This window comes from Myripristis murdjan, chromosome 10 (genome assembly GCF_902150065.1).
Source record: "Myripristis murdjan chromosome 10, fMyrMur1.1, whole genome shotgun sequence".
Classification (NCBI taxonomy): Eukaryota; Metazoa; Chordata; class Actinopteri; order Holocentriformes; family Holocentridae; genus Myripristis; species Myripristis murdjan.
The window spans coordinates 12,628,765-12,647,152 of record NC_043989.1 but is presented as its reverse complement, the minus strand read 5'-3'; the positions used below and the strand labels follow the sequence as shown (position 1 = coordinate 12,647,152).

At 42.8% G+C, this 18,388-nt stretch overlaps 1 protein-coding gene across 2 annotated transcripts in view; it reads left to right on the top strand.

Annotated features, from left to right (window-relative positions):
• The window catches only part of pcdh19 (protocadherin 19), a 55,882-nt gene that overhangs the window by 13,769 nt on the left and 23,725 nt on the right, over nucleotides 1–18,388 (top strand). For both annotated transcript variants that reach the window (XM_030062487.1, XM_030062486.1), the window contains exon 3: nucleotides 17,214–17,272. In XM_030062487.1, the coding sequence (XP_029918347.1) occupies nucleotides 17,214–17,272 (59 nt within the window). The remainder of the gene's footprint in view (nucleotides 1–17,213; nucleotides 17,273–18,388) is intronic.

Below are 18,388 nucleotides of genomic sequence, written 5' to 3'. Positions count from 1 at the left end.
AAACAGCAGCGTCGAAAAGTGGCTGATGGTATGCCGCTAGTGGTCCAGCGGTGCTTACTGTTTCGTAATGGCAGGGGCTGCTTGAAAGTGGTACGCTGCTGTCAGACTATCACACCACATAGTTTTACAACACGCACTGCTGTTTTTTTCTGCCTTTACTAAATATTTTAACACAACATTGCACTGTCAATAAAGGAATGTGTAAATTTGTGACTCAAGGGATCGGCATATGCCGCTGAGACACTAGTGGCATACCGCAAGCCACTTTTCGATCTCGATGTCACTCAAATAAAAGACATTTTAAAAAATTTAAAAGAAAATTAGAACTTCATAGAAATCATCATTATTGGAGTAGATCAAAAAAAAAAAAAATCATCCAAACTTAAATAGAGAAAATGCATGAATTAAAATGTGTGGTTAACAACATGCCTTAAACCTTTCAAGTTAAGTTTTATTTTAAGTTAAATTCCTGGTTACTGCGAGTCCTGCTGATATGCTGATGAGCAGGTTCCCATGGCCTTCTTTTATGTGGTAATACTATGTAATTTGAATGACAAGGAAATGGGGGAAGGATGTAGTGAAACATAACAATACTCATTGTGAACAGACAATTTTTCCAAACAGCCAACTCTGACACCAGGGAAGAGTGACCTTTCCATGTGCCCTGTTTTTTGCCTAAAACAAAGAGGGAGCAGGAGGATGTTAGTTAGCATTTCCCCCATCAGATTAAATGTCAGCTTCTGCATGCATAATTGTAGAATGGAGAGGAGAAAGACTAGAACTGCACCAATTTGCTGGTGGACAGACAAATCCTTGGACTAGTTATCCACTGCAGTGCAGATGTGTCGTGGTACCCGTTCACTTTCTGTGTGGCCTGGTTGCACTTTATTGCCATTAATCTAATTGTAGATATATCTGGATCTCTACATTGCGCCTGCTTTCAATTTTAACATTGCATGAGACTTAATTCAGTGGAAAATAAAAGAATTACCCCTATATCACATGTCAGCTCATTTAAAGTGCAGAGAACGAGAATTAAAAGCAGTCAAGGCAGAAAAAAGAGAGTTAACGTCATTGTGTGACACACAAAAGTTTTGTTTGCTTCAGTGGAGGAGCAGACGTTCCTGTTTCTTCTCCTTTCATTTGTGCAAATACATACAGGGCCTTTGTTCTTGGACATAAACCTGGATTTGCATTAGGCGATGCATGTATAGGATATTTGATGAGCGCAGACGCTGTTGGCAGGCAAGCCACTATAGCAGCGATATCAGCCGCCTCAGAGGCATGCAGCAGTATGGCTAGAGGAACAGCCGGCTAGCGTAATTGTGCATTGTTCATCCATAGAACAGAGGCAGAGCATGTAATGAGCTGTAGCATTTTCTCCCAGCGAGCCTAATGGGCTATGACCGGGTATAGGGCTCTCGAAGGCCTTGCATTCCCTCTGCCCTGTGTCACCAGTGTCTTAGGCCCCATCCCTCTTTTTACATTCCCCTTTTTCCTTTGCTTCATCATCTTCAGCCACTCCCTCACCTCTGTCACTCTCCGTCCTCATCTCCCCACCCTCAGCCATTGTGCCCCTGTCTAAGGCGGTGGTGGGACCCCTAATGTGTTCAATGTGTGGCTCCTTTCCTTATTCATGATGTCTGTAGAGCTCCAAGCACTCACTCCAATTCAGCCAGACATCAACCAGAATAGCTCATTGATGTAGAAGGGTATCCAGTGTGACTACATTAAAAACCCAAACACATAGCATACCAATAAAAGTTCAGGGGGAGAATTTGCTGATGTTAGATGTAGGGGATTTGTTGTTAGAAGCCGGCTCATTTTCCCTCAAAGCCTGTTTTGCATTTTGATTATCTAGTTCCTGAAAGCAATTCAGGTGGGTCTGTTTCGCACAGGTTTGTTTTCCTGGGATTAGGGCTTTTCAGAAAAAGGCCCGGGTATATTATTTACGCCCATATCTAGTTTCCTGGGAGGTGGGAAACCATTTCTTCGCTTGAGTGATATCAGGTCAGGTTGTGGAAAGACAAGAATGTGTACCTGGGAATAGATTAACTACTCTGGGCTGAGCACGGAGGGTGAAAACAGCACTAATGATAATAGTTATGATTGCCTTGCCAGGGAATTGATAATGACTACACCCGCCTCTCTGTGGTCTCTCATGGCATCAGGAAAACAATGTTCAGGGTTTAGACAGTGTTTTGCACAGGAGCACAGTGGGACATCAGATTTGGCTTTCCGCTCATGTCCGTCACTTGACACAGTACAGTGCAAGTGGGTGAGTCAATAAATGAAAAGCATTCGACCTTTGTCAGGCTGCTCTGAGTGCACTACTTTCCCCAATAGTCCCTTTAGCTCCAGATTACTCTTCTCTACCTGTTCTCCATCTGACAGTTGCTCCTGGGTCAGTCTTAGGTGGAGCCAGTGGGTGAAGAAGGCAGCGTGTCTATACCTGCGGTTCTTAACCTGGGGATTGCAACATGATTCTGGCGGGTCGCAAGATTAATACGACAAAGGGGAAAGTGAGAACAGTTTTAGTGTGCAAAATTATAATGCTCGTTTTTTCAGATTTTACTATTTTGTTCTGTTTTCTTGTGAAATGGTGAGTAGTTTTACAACACGAGGCCTCCTCTGCCAGTTAAGCAAATGAAACAACCTGAATAGATGGTCGCTCTGTGGGTGGACTGTTCACGGTGGGCTGTGTATGCAGCCTGTGACAGCGGGTTGCGAGTAGGCATCGCCTTTTTTTTTTTTTAAGAGGTCATGAGCCAGGAAGGTTGAGAACCACTGGTCTATACTTGTTAAAAGGAAGATTGCATATAATCTGTGTGCTGTAATAGCAGGGGGTTGAATGCTCCTTTGGGGAGCATGGCAGCAGGCCACGATGGAGCTGTTTCTCGGGCACTCTGATCTCACCAAAGAGTTCAAGGATCGTTATATATCAAAGCAGGCTCACAAGGCTCTTAAGAGCAAGTGCACATACGCGCACATGATACACATGCATACAAACAGAGCAAGCATACATATATCAGCGTAATTGTAGCATTATTATGATTTGTCCATAATCTGTTTTTCCCTCTTTTTTTTTTTTTATATAAACTATATTAAATCCTTTGTTGGTGTAACACAAAAATGAACAGGTTAAACCATTTTTTCAGGTTTTATGAGTGATGTTGGTACATGCTGCGGATATTATCTTTTTGGCCTGGTAGTGGAAATGGGTAATGGATCTGTAAAAACTTATTTCTCTTAATTTGTTTGTTTGTTTGTTTATGTTGACTCTCTCATCTAACTGGAAATACATGTCCTCTTGGTAATTTCCTCAAAGAAATTATGTTTTCCAGAAAGAACAGAGAGAGCTCTGCCCAGCAGCTTCAATTTACATTATCAGGCCAAAATATTGTCCGTCCTAAATGTTAATGTGTTACTGCTCCTTTTTGTTTGTGTGCGATAGGACGCCAGACAAAATACCAAGTCGTGGGGGTGGACAGAAATGGGAGGGGTGCTCTGACTTTTCATTTGTTCGTTACCAAGTAATGATTATTTTAGCCTCTAAGCCCCAGATTTAGCCTTGTTTTGCTGTGGGAAGCAGCATCAGTGGGGACAGAGCAGCCTTGCCCTGGCTGAGAAGCTTGTCTGCAGCTAAGCTGGTTGGCAAAGAGAGTCAGGTGCAGAGCATGGAAGACATCATGAGGGTAGTCACAGGAGGTCAGCTGGGGAGACGGAGAGGAAAGGAATATTCAGTTCGGGTAGGACCGGATCAAGTCGGGCCACTGCATTACCTGGGTTTGTTTGCCCAGTGGCTGATGGAGAGCATTTTCTAATTATAGACCTTCTCCTTTTTGGTCTGGTCGTTCTGGTGCCAAGCCCATTGCCATCTTGCATGAGCAACTGCAGAAAGCTGACTTTTGGTTTAATTTGGAGGACTAGCTATAATCCAGACTAAGTCCCTTAAAGCTGAGGCCCCCTCCCTCCTCCCACCACTGCTGGATTACGGGAACGTCTTTAAAAGGATAAGGACCTGCTTATCAGTGCTTCCCTCAACACTTCTTAGGGACTTCAAATGTGGGGGAGGATGGCTCACAGTCACCCAATGTAGTCGGTTATTTGTGTGTTTGAGTCATAGAGATTAGACATCTGACAACTGAGATCAATGATAATCACAATTCACGGTTTTTAAACCCCCATAGTCACAAAGGCATATGGATCTTAGCATATGCCTCCACTGCCACCCTAGTGAATTTCATCACTAAGTAGAAGCTGACTGAATAAAGCGGCAAAATCGGATGTCCAGCTGCTCTTCGTGAGCTCAGCGCTTCTCGCCTTTTCAACTGCTGTCACACAGACGCTTAGTAATTGCATGTGACACCGCAGCCCTATTGTTTATAGCGAGAAAATATGGTTTTAAGACCAAATTGGAATTAATTTAAACACGTATGTGTCAAAGGTAAAATGATCAAAGTCACAGTCACAAAATTAACAAATTTGCCCAAGTTTATCTTTTTAATTCCTAGTTTACTGTATCCACTGATTAAACACACTGTTTTCTGGGTAAACAACTCTGTCTTTTTCAAGAAATGGGCCACATGAAAAATATGATAATGGATTTGTGTGTGTGTGTGTGTGTGTGTGTGTGTGTGTGTGTTTGTGTAACTGCTCAAATTATTGCTTTGTCCTTGCAGATCTGTGCACACATTTCTCCATCTTTGAATTTCTAGCGCCAGTGGTGCTGATATTTGCTCAGGTAATAATCACCGAGCCACATAACAATTAAGCAGCGAACGCACACTTCTGGTGATATGAGCGAATAAAGAGCTGTTTTTCAGCAACGGCAGAACACAGGAGTGTGTTTTATCCTACCAATTTGGGGCTGTTTGTATCTCTCAGTGCTAATGAAGTGTTGACGGTTGACGGGGGTGAGCGAGGGGGGTTGTGGTGTCAGAGTTGCAACAGGGAATAAAAACCAATCTAGCACACGTAAGCGCATGTGTTGTTTGAGATGCTATATTTGAGTGTGAGGCTGTTACTGATCTCATTGGGGTGTGATGGGGGTGAGGTGAGGGAGAGGAGCGCATTTCTCATGGGCACAAGCTGAGGACCTTGAGCTGTGGGCTCAGGAGCTGCCTGGGGAGTTTCAGCGAGAGCTAAGGTGCATGGGGGAAGCATAGAAATAGAAGTTCCTGAGTGTGAGCACTTGTTTACCTCGGTGTTAACATTTTTGACTCAGCTCATTAACCTGTGCATCTGGGTGGAGCAACACTCTTCTCACTCTCTCTCTTACTCTCTCTCTCTCTCTCTCCCTCTCTCTCTCTCTCTCTCTCTCTCTCTCTCCCTCAATTAATAACGATAACAAAGGCTGAGCATAAACATTAAGCTTAAGCTAATGAACATGTACAACAAGAGGGTGATAGGGCAGCCATTACACACATCAGAGGTGGAGAATCAATTTCAGTTGATACCAGTTCACCGATAGACCCTGTAGCACTTTCCTCAAATCTAATCATGAATCCATTCTAACAGCGTTAGCTCGGAGTCTACTTGCCATTATAATGGGTTTTCAATTTCTGTTATTTGGAAAGCGTTGCTTAAAAACGAACCAGTTGGAGAGGTAAAGTAGCGGCCATATGCCTTGGCATCTCCCATTTCTGAAAAATGGAAAGGGAGAGGAGTCCCCTCCTTCCATCCAAGCTCTCCCTCCCCTATTCTCTCCTTTTCTGTTCCCATTACCCATGCAGCTAGCATCCTCGCTAAATTGTTTTGCATGACCTTTGCTACAGTAGCTCTAATTATTACCATCACACAGGCCCTGTAAGGCACACAGCTAATTATACTGGATTTATCTGAAGGGACAGTGGTGCCATTCTTCATGGGCATGTCTTGGCTACCGTCAGTGCGGGTGATCTAAACTCAGAATAAGGTTAATTTGGGTAATACAGTAATAGTAATTAGAGTCACAATAATTACAAGCATAGTTGTAATAACGCTGATGAACAGGCAATTAGTAATTCAGATCCAAATTAGCCTGCTACACATATGCAATACCTTATGTAAATGAGATGAACGGCACTGTCAAAAAAGAGTGAGAGTGAGAAGTGTTGTGCAATATGCATAATGACGTTATTACAGAGCCAGATTGTTGCTGTTTCTCGTCCGATGCTGTGAATTGATGTTTAACAATGGTAGTTGAAAGACATATTTTCAAAGGTACTGAGGGATTACCCATTAATGTAGGTACCAGGACCTCTAGTTATTGCATCTCATAAAGAGTGGTTACTAGAAGAAGCAATATTTTTCAAAGCTCCAACATGAATGAAGAGGGGCAGTTGGAGCCGTCTTTTGGCTGGCGGGCAACTCATGTAATGAGCCTAAGAGGGCTCCAATTATTCCACTTGCGATCAAAAAGGAGAAGGAGATTACTTCAGTTGCCTCTTTTTTCTTTGACATTTTACACAGTAACATCTTTTGATAGGGGCTGGGGGAGAGAGGAAAAAACGATTGCTAGTGAGCGCTTGATAGTCTTGAACAGGCGCCAGCGGTAGTCTTTTCTGTCTCGCAGGGACAAAGCTATGCATTTTCAGCTCACATATTTTTTTTTCTGTTGTTTGGATGTGTTTGTAATAAAACTACTTTTCCCAGTGCATGGTACATTAGCTCTCTCTCAGACTCTGTCACCTGCACAAGACAAAAAGGAAGCTTTCATATGACCGCAGGCTTTGGCTACAGCAGACTTGATGGCTGAATGTTGCCATATTTTTTCCAGGGAGCTACTGTAAATTGTGGGGAGGTGTGAGATGTACTCACTCACTCAAATAGCCCACGTATCCACTGTCAGGCTGTGTGCTTTCATTTTTCAGACCTGCAGTTGTGTTTTTCCTCTGCTTAACAGCGTAAGTCATGTTCCGCAGAATACAATAGGGAGTTGAATTATTCGATTGTGTACACAATTTTTTCTCCCTCCCTTTTTATTTATTAAATTCCCAGATTACAAGTAAAAACACATTAGATGCCTGGGGCTAACTAAAAGGATTTCTCTGCTATAGGATATCAAACTATATCAGCCTAGGAGTAATAAGCGATGAAAAAACAAAAGTCAAATAATATTATGTACCACTACGCTGTGACAAAGAGAACCCCTTCAATCTGCATCAAACTAGATAAACATCCACCCGTAAGATATGTTTTTGGTAGATAACAGCTCAGTGTGTGTGCCTCCTACATATGCACGCACACACACACACTGACACACACACACACACACACACACACCAAACACAAAGAGCAGCTCTGATAAGCACCAACAATTACAACAAGTTGTTTACAGTGGCACAACAAAAGCATTTAGGGTCTTCATTTCAAGGAAGTCACATTGTGCAAAGGTTTTTGCACATTGTCATATGCATTTCAATTGGGTGGGATTTGATGTCACAATGCAGACTTAATTAGGAGGAAACAAGATATGTGTATGTGCATGAATGTGTGTGTTTATGTGCATTTGGTCTGGGGTATAGCCTATACCCCCCCACCCCCTCCCCTTTCATCGCAGGGAGAGACCTACCGTCTGTTGCCGTTTTTCATCCCCGGTATATCCTCCCACACTGTCTCGCATACTGAATAAAAAAAAAGATGTTTGCCCCCAAAGACGGCCCTAATACAAATTAAATTAAATGAAGTCAGTGCCACTAATCCCTGTGTGTTTCAGCTGCTGGACCCCCACTCCATTCCTCCCCACCCCCCACAAATGAGTGGGTCAAGCCCACTGCATCTGGCTCTCCCTCCACTGGCCCTGTTCTCAAGCTGCTAGGCTCCCGCTCCCTGACGGAAACAACAGCAGGCCCTGCTCTCACTCTGTGTGTGTGTGTGTGTGTGTGTGTGTGTGTGTGTTTCACTGTAAATTTCTGCTGTGTATTATCCCCTTTGTGTCTCACCACAAACGCTCAATGTGCTTTGTGTCCTGTGTTTGTTTCGAGTGTATGCGTGCATGTATGTGTGTGCGCATCTGTTAAAGAAAGAATTTTTTTTTTTTTTTTTTTGGCACCAGCTTACAGGCCTGTCCTGTAGTTTTTTTGTTTTTGCTGACGCTTGTTTTTTTTTTTTTTTTTTTTTTTTTTTTTTTAATTGAAATAAAATGTATAGAGGGATGTACAGTACATGTTCACTTATGGTTGTCAGACTCTGTGACTCTATATTGCTGTAACCTATCAGGTTGCAACAATAAAAGCAAGAGTAGAGTTTGACTCTATCGTGTTGGATGTTGTTTTTGTTCTGCCTGTGCCCTGATGGCAGCCTGTCACACTCCTGTTAACAAGCTGGATTTACAGATGTGGTGGTGATGTGCAAGCAGCTAATACTCTGCTGTCATCCCCCACTGCTGACAGCTGCCTAGAAAGACCATCCCAAATATTAGCACCAGATGTGGCTCACATTGAGGCACCAGCAAACAGGATCAAAAAGCTAACTAGGCTTCCATTACTGGATCACTGATTGGAGTTAGCCTTGTTGTGACGCAAGCTGAAGATCGAGCATGCCCATCTGTTTATTAAAAAGCTCTTCTCTATGATGCAAAGCCGTGTGATACCCAACCCTGATTTGAGCACCAGCTCTAATTTGTGAGACAAAGTGCACTGACAGAGTTTCAACAGCTGGTGTGTGCAGATACTTTGTTTAGGAGTTTGTGGGTTAGTAGGGTGGGTGGATATGTGTTTGGTGTGTGTGTGTGTGCTAATGATACATGCATTTTATTGTGTGTATCGGGTTTGAGCACCTGCACACATGCCCTTTGCGAAGTCCATCACCTCTCCAATCGGCCGGCACACAGTGTAAACATGGTTTGTTTGAGCGAGTGGCCTGGGGTAGTTGGATTAATGAGCGCTGATGAAGTTCCACTTGTATCCTGGGTGCTGCTTCCCTATTTGCTAGAGTGGCTGTGATGTGGTAGTGTATCTGGAGGCGGTGACTCATTCCCTTTACCCAGTGTCAGATTAAGGCATGTCAATAAACAGACCCACTCAATCCATCTCCGAGTGAGTGCATCCGCTCACAGAGCCTCCCAGTCTGTAATGAGCTGCTGCAAATCTCCATCTAACAAAAATGTCTGGAAAGATGCCTTGTCACAGTGAGCGAGAAAGAGAGAGGTGGAGGGAGAGGGAGGGAGAGAGAGAGAGGGAGAGAGACAGAGAGAGAGAGAGAGAAAGAGAGAGAGAGAGAGAGAGAGAAAGAGAGAGAGACAGAGAACGAGAGACAAAGAGAAACGGAGGGAAAGAGAGAGAGAGAGAGAGAGAGAGAGAGAGAGAGAGAGAGAGAGACTGTGGGAGGACTACAGCAAAACTGATGTGACTGGCTGCCACCTACAAGCTGCTAAGAGAAAATGTACCTCAGAGGGAAGCGGTGCCTCACCATGTTGTAGCTTACAAGTTGATCAATTCCTCTCACAGATTCAGTCCTTGTCGTGACAGACTTGTAGTACCGTGTGCATTCAGTTAATAAAAGATTCAGAGCACTGTGTATAATCAGGCACTGTACTTGTGTAAGCATTGTAGAGGTATACGGTTACATAAGTCGTGTTTCTGAATGTTTATTTTTAAGGACCAGCCCAGGGTAGGCTGGCTAAACCTTTGGGAATTCCTTGTACACTAAATTAGAGTGTCCTCCTTCTCCTTCAACATGGTGCATGAGAGATATAGTCTGCAGATGAGAGGAGGAAAAAAAACTTGCTGGCAATTCCTCTTCTTCTAAAAAAACAAAACAAACAAACAAACAAACAAAAAAAAAAACAACATAAATTGCAGCTAATAACTTCTGTTTGTAATGCTTATTCCCAGAAAGACTGGAATCCCAGTAAATCTACCTGGATTAGATGTTACCCACAGTGTCTGACTGAGAGTTCCGGACGATGTTCAAAGAATCACCACCTACCTTTTTCATGTGGCGCCATACACACATTAACGGATTTTGGGATGAGAGGAGTGTGAAACCTTTTCGGTCTGACATCCAAATTAAGGAAAATCCCTCAGGACTTGCCTAAGGGGGGAGTTCTTGCTATTTGAGTTTGATTAGGCTCCACGGGCTTTAAGAAAAGTAAGCCGATTTCTTTTTTGGAAACAGCACAGATAGTAAAGTCTTTTTTTTCTCCCTTCCCCCTTAACTATGTAAAACCACAAATCTTAATCTCATGGAAATATTCAAGCTTTTCTGCTCAAGAGACAGGCAGATGGAAAAAAGTCTGGAGACACACACACACACACACACACACGCACACACACACATGCCTGAGCACATACAGGTTCAGACACAGGTGTTAAATGTAACAACATTCAGCCTAATGTGAATGGTGTGAAACAGGAGATGCATGTTCACCGATGCACCAGTAATTCACTGTTCTGAGTGATACTGCGGCTCTATCTGAAGTATGTGAAACCACCGGCATGACACCTCCTGAATTTTTGTAAAACTGCTTTGATATCTTATAGCACAAATATGCACTTTGCATGGGAAGTGAGAGAAATGCATTTTCTCCCAGGGAAAGGATTACATGGAGGAGACATGAGAAGAAACAGGCAAATCATTTGATACTGATGCCATGCAGCAGAAAATAAAGCTGTGTAAGTTGTGGTAGATGTGTAGATGTCCATATATATTTTCTTCAACTCTTAAGACCTGGGTTTAATTCCCAACTTGTGCCAGAAGTTCTGTAAAAGTTTTTCTTATATAACATCAACAGAATCTTACCCTAATCTTAACTGTACCCTTAAGCAAGGCTGTGTACTTGCTAAAACATAACCGTGAGCTAATAAACGGGTTAAAATGGCGTATGATATTTGTGGTTGGAGGAGTGTAATAGTCAAATAATTGTGCCTTTAACACATAATCTACTTCTCAGAGTGCTCATTTCACAAAAAAAATTCCACCAACGCAGGTAGGCACTCAGCTCAGCTTTTAACTACCAGTTTGAGCACAGGCATGTTGGTCTGCACTAAGACAATAGCGCGGACTTAAGCCTCTCTAGCGTCAGCCGACTGCTGGAATGCAGACATCTGCAAGGGGGGCCTATTATTTAAAATCTTTTCATCATGCTGAAAGGGAGGGAAATAGCTTTGACGTTGAGGAGTTCATGAATAATTAATGCTGTTGCTATCAATGTATGTATAATTAATCACATCTCTACTCACTGGACTGGTATGGAGCCTACAGGCCTGAGTGGCATGGAGACTGGCCCAGGCTATTGTCTCTGTTTCAAAATAAAATACGGGGGCACGATCTGCAGTTTCCCATGTGGGTTTGTTATGCAGGTGGATCAAGGCAGGAGTGTTACTATCCAGGCCTGGGAGCACAGGGGGAGCACGGGGTGATTGTTTTTGGACAGAATGGGTAAATACTGTTCCCATTTCACACGGGAAGGCAGAATGAACGGGTGGGAAACACCACCAGGAAGTGGTATTGTGTTTACGTATCTGTTTCATTGTGTTTCTGACAGCCAGCAACATAGCTCGCTCAAACAATACCATCAACACTTAGCACATGTGGTCAAGGTCACAAGTGACCTAATAATAATGACATTTAATTCATCCTGCTCGTGTTTTTTTTCCTGCATAAAATGGTGCAGCATCTGCAGCCAGATAGAGTACATAAATGTACAATACACAGCAAAGCAAGGGCGCTTTAAAAAGCTATTTCAACGTTCCCTCTCCAAAATCACTTACTTTCATAACATGATTGATTCCCAAATGGGCAACTAGGTTTGGGGTGAATAGATGGGTGATGAAGCGAAATGATGCAGAGAAAGTGGCAGGTTATTTGTCACGTGTTCCCCTTTGTCACGATTGATTGTGTATAATTTGAGTTTGCAGGGGAGCCAGTTGATATTAAATGGTAACAACTCTCTGTATTCATCATGGCAGGCCCCCTTTAGCAGGCAGAAATAGAAAATGTAATCTCATCCACAACCATGGCTGTGCCTCAGGCACTCTTTCACCCTTTTTACCGCTGATCCTCCCCGAGGGGCCCTGCCTTCTCTAAAGGAAGAGGGAAATCTATAATCTAGCAGATGGCAGAGGATCTATGGGAAATTCTATAATCAGGAATAAGGTGGTGATGATGGTAGTTGTGGTAGAGGGCAGAGGGTGTGGTGTTGTGGGGGGGCTAGTGACAGTGCGATGATCTGGCAGCTTTACAGGTGCCGAGGAGTGTTTCGTCCCTCTGGCGCGGTAAACACAAAATCAGCCCACTCCTAGCAGGTGCATTGGTGGTCTGTGTCGTCGTCATGGGTGCCACACAGAGTGAATCTGAGCTGCTTAGAGGTGTTGCTGGGTGCAGACCTAGAGCTGAGGTGGTGGGGGCGCAAGCACAGCCATGAAAATCGGGGATTGTCAGGCCAGCGCTTTATGGAGAAGCGGAAAGGGAGAGATTGTGTGGACATGTGCGCGCAAGAATGAGAGTGTGTGAGAAGCTCAAAGTAAAGCATTTCTTTTCACAGTTGCAATGTATAGGCGGCAATTGAGGGATGGGAAAGTTAACTGCCATCCTGTCTCACTGGATGCACTTACATTTACACAACACACACACACACACACACACGTGCATACACACACCCAGCATTTCCTCTGCAGCTTCACTGCAGCATTACACAGGGAGGAATATATATGCATCTGTAAACAGACAGCTTCAGACACTGACCTTTCCTCAGCCACTAGAGAATTTGTTCCTGTTTCCTCTGCTCTTTTTTTCTGCTTTTCCTTCCCATCACTACTCTTTCAGCTCTATCACGCCAAATCTAGCAGGACAATAAAGCTTGTTTTATTTTCTATTTACAATTGGCTTACCCTGAACATCCCCTGGTCCACTCTCAGTTTGTCCTTTTCCCGAGGAATAGGATATCAATAACAAGGAACATTATGTACAATACTTCCTTCCTTGAGCTGGGGGAGTCAGTGAGTAAGATTCCACCACAGTGAATGAAGATTGAGATACAAACTGAAACTGTTAAAATGAAAAAAAACAAAAAACAAAACAAAACAAAACAAACAAAAAAAAAACACCAAATGGCTCTCTGGTAGTTGGTTGTCTGACTGTTTTTACTGTGTATTGTAAGTCCAAAACAGCTCTGTGGCTGTTTGCACTCACATCCCCCATAAATTTTCCTTCTTTTAAAAGTTACACGTAATTCCATCTAAATCATCCCATACGTTCCGTATTGACTCACAGTTTAACTTGTGCTAGTTTATTTTCTGTGAAATGAAATAAACTGTAAATGTAAAAAGAGGGGGAAAAGAGCATTTTATTCTAACCACAAGGCAGCCTGATAGTGGATCATGTGTTTCAGGATGACAACCCTCTGGTTTCATGTCAGTACTTTTTTCATAATGTAAATGGCTGTCTCCACGTTCGCTACTCTGGGCAGATGGGAAGACACAGAACAAAACACTGGCAGTATTCTGGAGCGAGCCAGGCAGATGAATGATGACAATCAGGACGCTGCCATTTTTTGCACCCATTATTTAAAAAATAATATGCTCTTAGCACATGTTGCTTCAATCTGTCCATATTTGTTCTGGTTTGCTTCCCTTTTAAAATCTCATTTAAATTGTATAGTTTGCTGTTTCAGCCTCAGTAATACATATATTAGAACAGCTGTGTGACATTTTTCTCTCTCTCTTTCTCTCCCATCTCGGTGACATCTGCTGAACTTGTCTGGTGCTTACTGGTGTAACAACTGGTGTCTTCACAACTCCTGCACCCCCCACCCCCCTCACCCGCACACCTCCTCTTCTCTCTGGTGCTCCCTATGCCCCCACACAATGAATACACTTGCATCCAGACTACGGAACCAATTGTCACGCTGGGAGGAAGGCAAATCAAATCTCACGGCCGCAACTAGGCGAGGAGATTGCTTTTCCTCTCAGTGGCAGAGAACTGAGCCCATTGTCCCCGTGCCCCAGGTTTACTGGAGAGAAAGAAGCAGGGGTGAAAAGGGGAAAGCTGCTGGGCTGCAGCTGGACCACAAGTCTCCAGGAGGTCAAGTCTCACCCATCTCTCCCCATCTTCACCCCTTCACTCCCTTCTTTTCCTTCTCCACTAGTCATGACAATACCTATCAGTCACCCAGTGACACAGGGGAGTGCATTCCTCCCTGCAGTCCTCCAGATGAAACGGAACAATAATGATGGGGATAGAGTGGCTCTGGCCGCCAAACTGGGGCCACTCAGATCACAACAACACATTGTCCAACCTGATTAAGTAGCTATTTGTGGTGTCCTTGCTGTAGTTAAGCAGTCCTCATCCTCTTGCCTGAAACTTGACCTCCCAGCAAGAAATATTGACATGTCCTCCAATTTGAGGTCGGTCAGAAAAGTGGGGGCAGACATTACATTTCTTTACAGGAAGCAGGGCTAATGCATCCGATTATCCCTCAGAATAGGGATTCTTGAATGACTCATAAAAGCCCAAGGTTATGCCCTCCCATGTTTTGTTTTTTTCTTTGTTTATTTCTATGAGCTATTCGATAAAAGAGGAAATGTGGTTATCTGTTTGAATTCTACTGATTAAGAGTCCCTGGGAGCAACTGCGGCACAGGCCATTGAAGATGAGCTTCATGGAAAAGCGGGTCAGTCAAAACGTCAAAAACCTTGAATGGTTGAATACGATGAAGAATCTCTTTTTTGATTGGTAACTACTGTATATACACTTGTAAGTGCGCTTCATATTAAGACCTTCAGGTAGTATTGCATTATGGAAAATACAGTTCTAGGTCAGTACTATAACAGGATAAGAGTGGCACTCCTCCTGAGTCCATGCTCACAGACAGCATACCATCCAAACCAATTACAGCCTGGAGCCAGGGTGAGATTCACAAGGAAATTTGTATCCTGTCTCATATATCAAGTTTTCCCCTTGTTACTCATGCCATGTAGGTTCATTAGTCCTTTACTGGATGCACAGCTAGATGGAGGGGCAGCATAATGAGTATTCACTGGGACCAAAGTGAAGCATAGGTGGCATACTCAACCAAAAGTACATTATGTCACAGTAATATGTAGGTTTGCATATTATAGAGCTGTAGTTCTAGTCAGAAAATAATATCACACCCTTTTTGGTCAAGCATGCCACATATTAATTTCTCAATTAATTAATTAATCATTATGTTCCTTTTCTTTCTTTTTGTAAAATATTAAACCCTTTAATAATACGCCCTGGTAAGAGTCGTAGAACATTGCTGGTGCCAGTTACTTTGATATTAATGGAGTCAAGCTGGACAAGAACAAAGGATTATACGAACCAATGGAAGTGAACAAACATGGTGTGCTCCAAATTAAGGGCTAATAATGAAATGTTAATTAAAATGCCTTTTATGAATTATCTCCTCGATAGTAATGACTTAAAGTTTAATTAGAGGTGAACAGTGAAAAAAGACAGAGAATAATGCAAACCTTCTGTGCAAACACATTGCATCACCATTTAGCAAACCTCAATCATAGGCGTGCCCTGGCATTGTTGCTAATCATTATATAATTTGCCAGCAAAGATAATTAGGAGCAGTGGAGGTGAGACGACAGACAATGCCTTATTTTCTGTTGAATGAACGTATTTTGACAGGCCAAGTGGACTTAAGCGCATTTGAGAATATTGGGCGATAATTATCCCTCTGACATACATTGTCAAGTCCCTCCAGTTTCACAGAAGAAAAGAGCCACATCAGCTGCAGAGCTGTATGATAATGCTGCATGATGTGTATGTATTGTCTTTGAAACCATCAGAAAATGGCATGGATACCAAGCATCTAAACAAACAAAGACATGAATTTGGTAGCATTAACAAGCTTTTACATTTTTCATAGACCACAGACAGGTCACAGAAGCTATTTGCCTGAGATAAACACCACACACTGGCTGCTGATCTGCCTGCACCACTTTTTTTTTTGTTCTTATTCAACTGAGATCCAAGAAGGCTGGGGCTAATGTTTGACATTTCCATGGCTCTCTCACCCTCTCTTTGTTGGTATTGTGGTTTGAATTCCCCACAGGTTGTAAACAGGAGAGAATCTGAAAAAGTTCAACCCCATTAAAATCCAATAAGGAGATGTGTGCACTGAGTTTTAATCTAAGTGTGTTTGGTTGCCACGTATGACAGCTGTGCAGGGCTGAGTCGAATATGTAGCTCACTTGATAATCGGTAACTGTGCTCCGGTGCCTGCATTAACCTTTCTTATCATAAGGGTGACTTTTTTCATCAGGGCTTTGATAGTGGTACTGTAGACTTCCCTCGGAAGTCAGCCATTGACTTGCAGCTTTTATCTGGATACAGTATCAGCACTGAGGAATTTAAAGTGAAGGGTCTGCTTTTTTCTGCAGAAACACCTGCATCTTATCAAACTTTGTTCGAAAGGGTCATATCCTGGCTTTTCGCAGGGCTGGAAAAGTACTTTGAGAGGCTTTGATACCCTTTGGCCCTCTGACATCTTATCTAGTGTGAGTAGATGCTTGGCAGGCACAGGGGGCTACCTGTTCAATGTACACTGACTCCTCTGTCAGTGGGCTCTTCCTCCTCAAAAAAAAAAAAAAAACTCTGCTTACTAAATAAATGGTGAAAAAAAAAATGAATGCCTTTGAACTGTGTTCTGTAATATGGGTCAGAGATCCATCATATGCATATTCTGAAAGCCTTTTCATCTGCAATTGCGAAGTTAAGATTCCCCTGGTACATTCTTAATTTCATCTCCTTCTCTTGCATTTATTTATTTAATATTTTCCACATTAATGTCTCCTCAAAAATGGTGAAAGTGAAGAGTTCGGAGAAGAAAAAAGGGAAACTTTTCTCCCTCTCTCTGCGTGATGTTCTGTCCTCCCTAATGACTCCATTTTAAAGACTGTGGGCTGACCGGCAGTGAAGGAGAAGGCTGCTAGAGGGAGGGAGCAAGGGATAGAGAGAGGGGAGGGTGAAGAGGAGAAGAGAGGCTGCGCTCACTGCAGCACTCTCCTCAGCTCTCAACTCCCAGTCAGCTTCTCTGTGTGTGTGCTTTGAAAGAGAATAGCATTCAGCCCTTTGAAAGCTGAGGCTGCTCACCGGGGCCTTTGTGTAAAATAACATTTCTATTGAAAGCCAATTACTGGCAACATTATTTTGGTTCCTCCCATTATTAAAAGTACCTCTCTGTATTGCCTGACCCCCCCCATCCCCACCCCACCCCCACCCCCCACCCAAACCCCCGCATTCCTCTGTTACAGACGGAGAATTATTCCATTGACTCCAGTTATGTGAACAGCAGAGCCCACCTCATTAAAAGGTATGTCTTGATTAAGAACTCTTACAGGCACCTCTTACTCTTTATTATCTGTAATTGTTTTGTCTAATGAAGGCACAACTACAGTTGTAGCATTTACTTCATGTATTTACTTGATGCTTTTTTTTCCATTCAGCGTAATTGGGATGGGAGGATCTAATTTAAGAATAAATTATATATCTTGATTATGCATTTTCAAGGCACTTATTTATATGAGGCAGAAACACATACTTATGTTATTCGATTATATACATTAGTGGTATGCCAAACCACTGATTTTCATAAGTGTATATAAAGCCTTATCAGTTTTACATAATTCAATTCATTAGCAACATCAAAAATTCCTGGTTTAAATGGCATTAATTCATGGGTTAAAATTACTACTTAATTCCCACTGCTTAGGTACTATAATTAAATGATGTACAGAATTTTTTTCAGTGTCTTTTTTTTTGCAATGTAACTTATAATGAATGGTCTTTGGCTGTGCTTTCTTTTCTTTTGTGAAGAACAAACATTTTCATTGTGAAGACAGGGACAAAGGGTTTTTCAGTCCACCTGAAGGATATCAGATCAGGTTGCGGGAATGCAGGGGTTAGGGGTGTGGGGTCATATAATAATACCCTGCAGCTCTAGAGGTTTCTGTGACCATACTGACTTCAATACTATAAAGCAGCTATAGAACATCTCAGGCTCTCTTTTGTTTCAGGCCATTACGCCAATTTCCCTCCAAAAAATATTTCCTGCGTTAATGTAAACAAAGAGCGTTCAAGTGTGGGCTTCTGCAGCACACCACAAAGAAATCCCCTTAGGAGCCAGTGAGCCTATGGTCTAGGACAGGTGCAATTACAGTGATAACATCAGAGAGCCAGCATTACCTCCACTGCAGTCCTCTCTCCCAGGCTGGAGAATGCTAGGCTTGGGCTGGGGAATGCAGCTACCTTGTATTGTCCTTCACTTCTTCTATCTTCCTCTTTCTTTTTCCTTCCCAATTTTATTTTCTCCTTTTGCTTTCTGCCTCTTTCTCATCTCCTCTCCTGTCCTCTGCTCTCCTCTCCTCACCTTCTGCAGGACCCCAAATTCATTCATTATTCTCTTCCTGCAAGAGCACATGTACATACT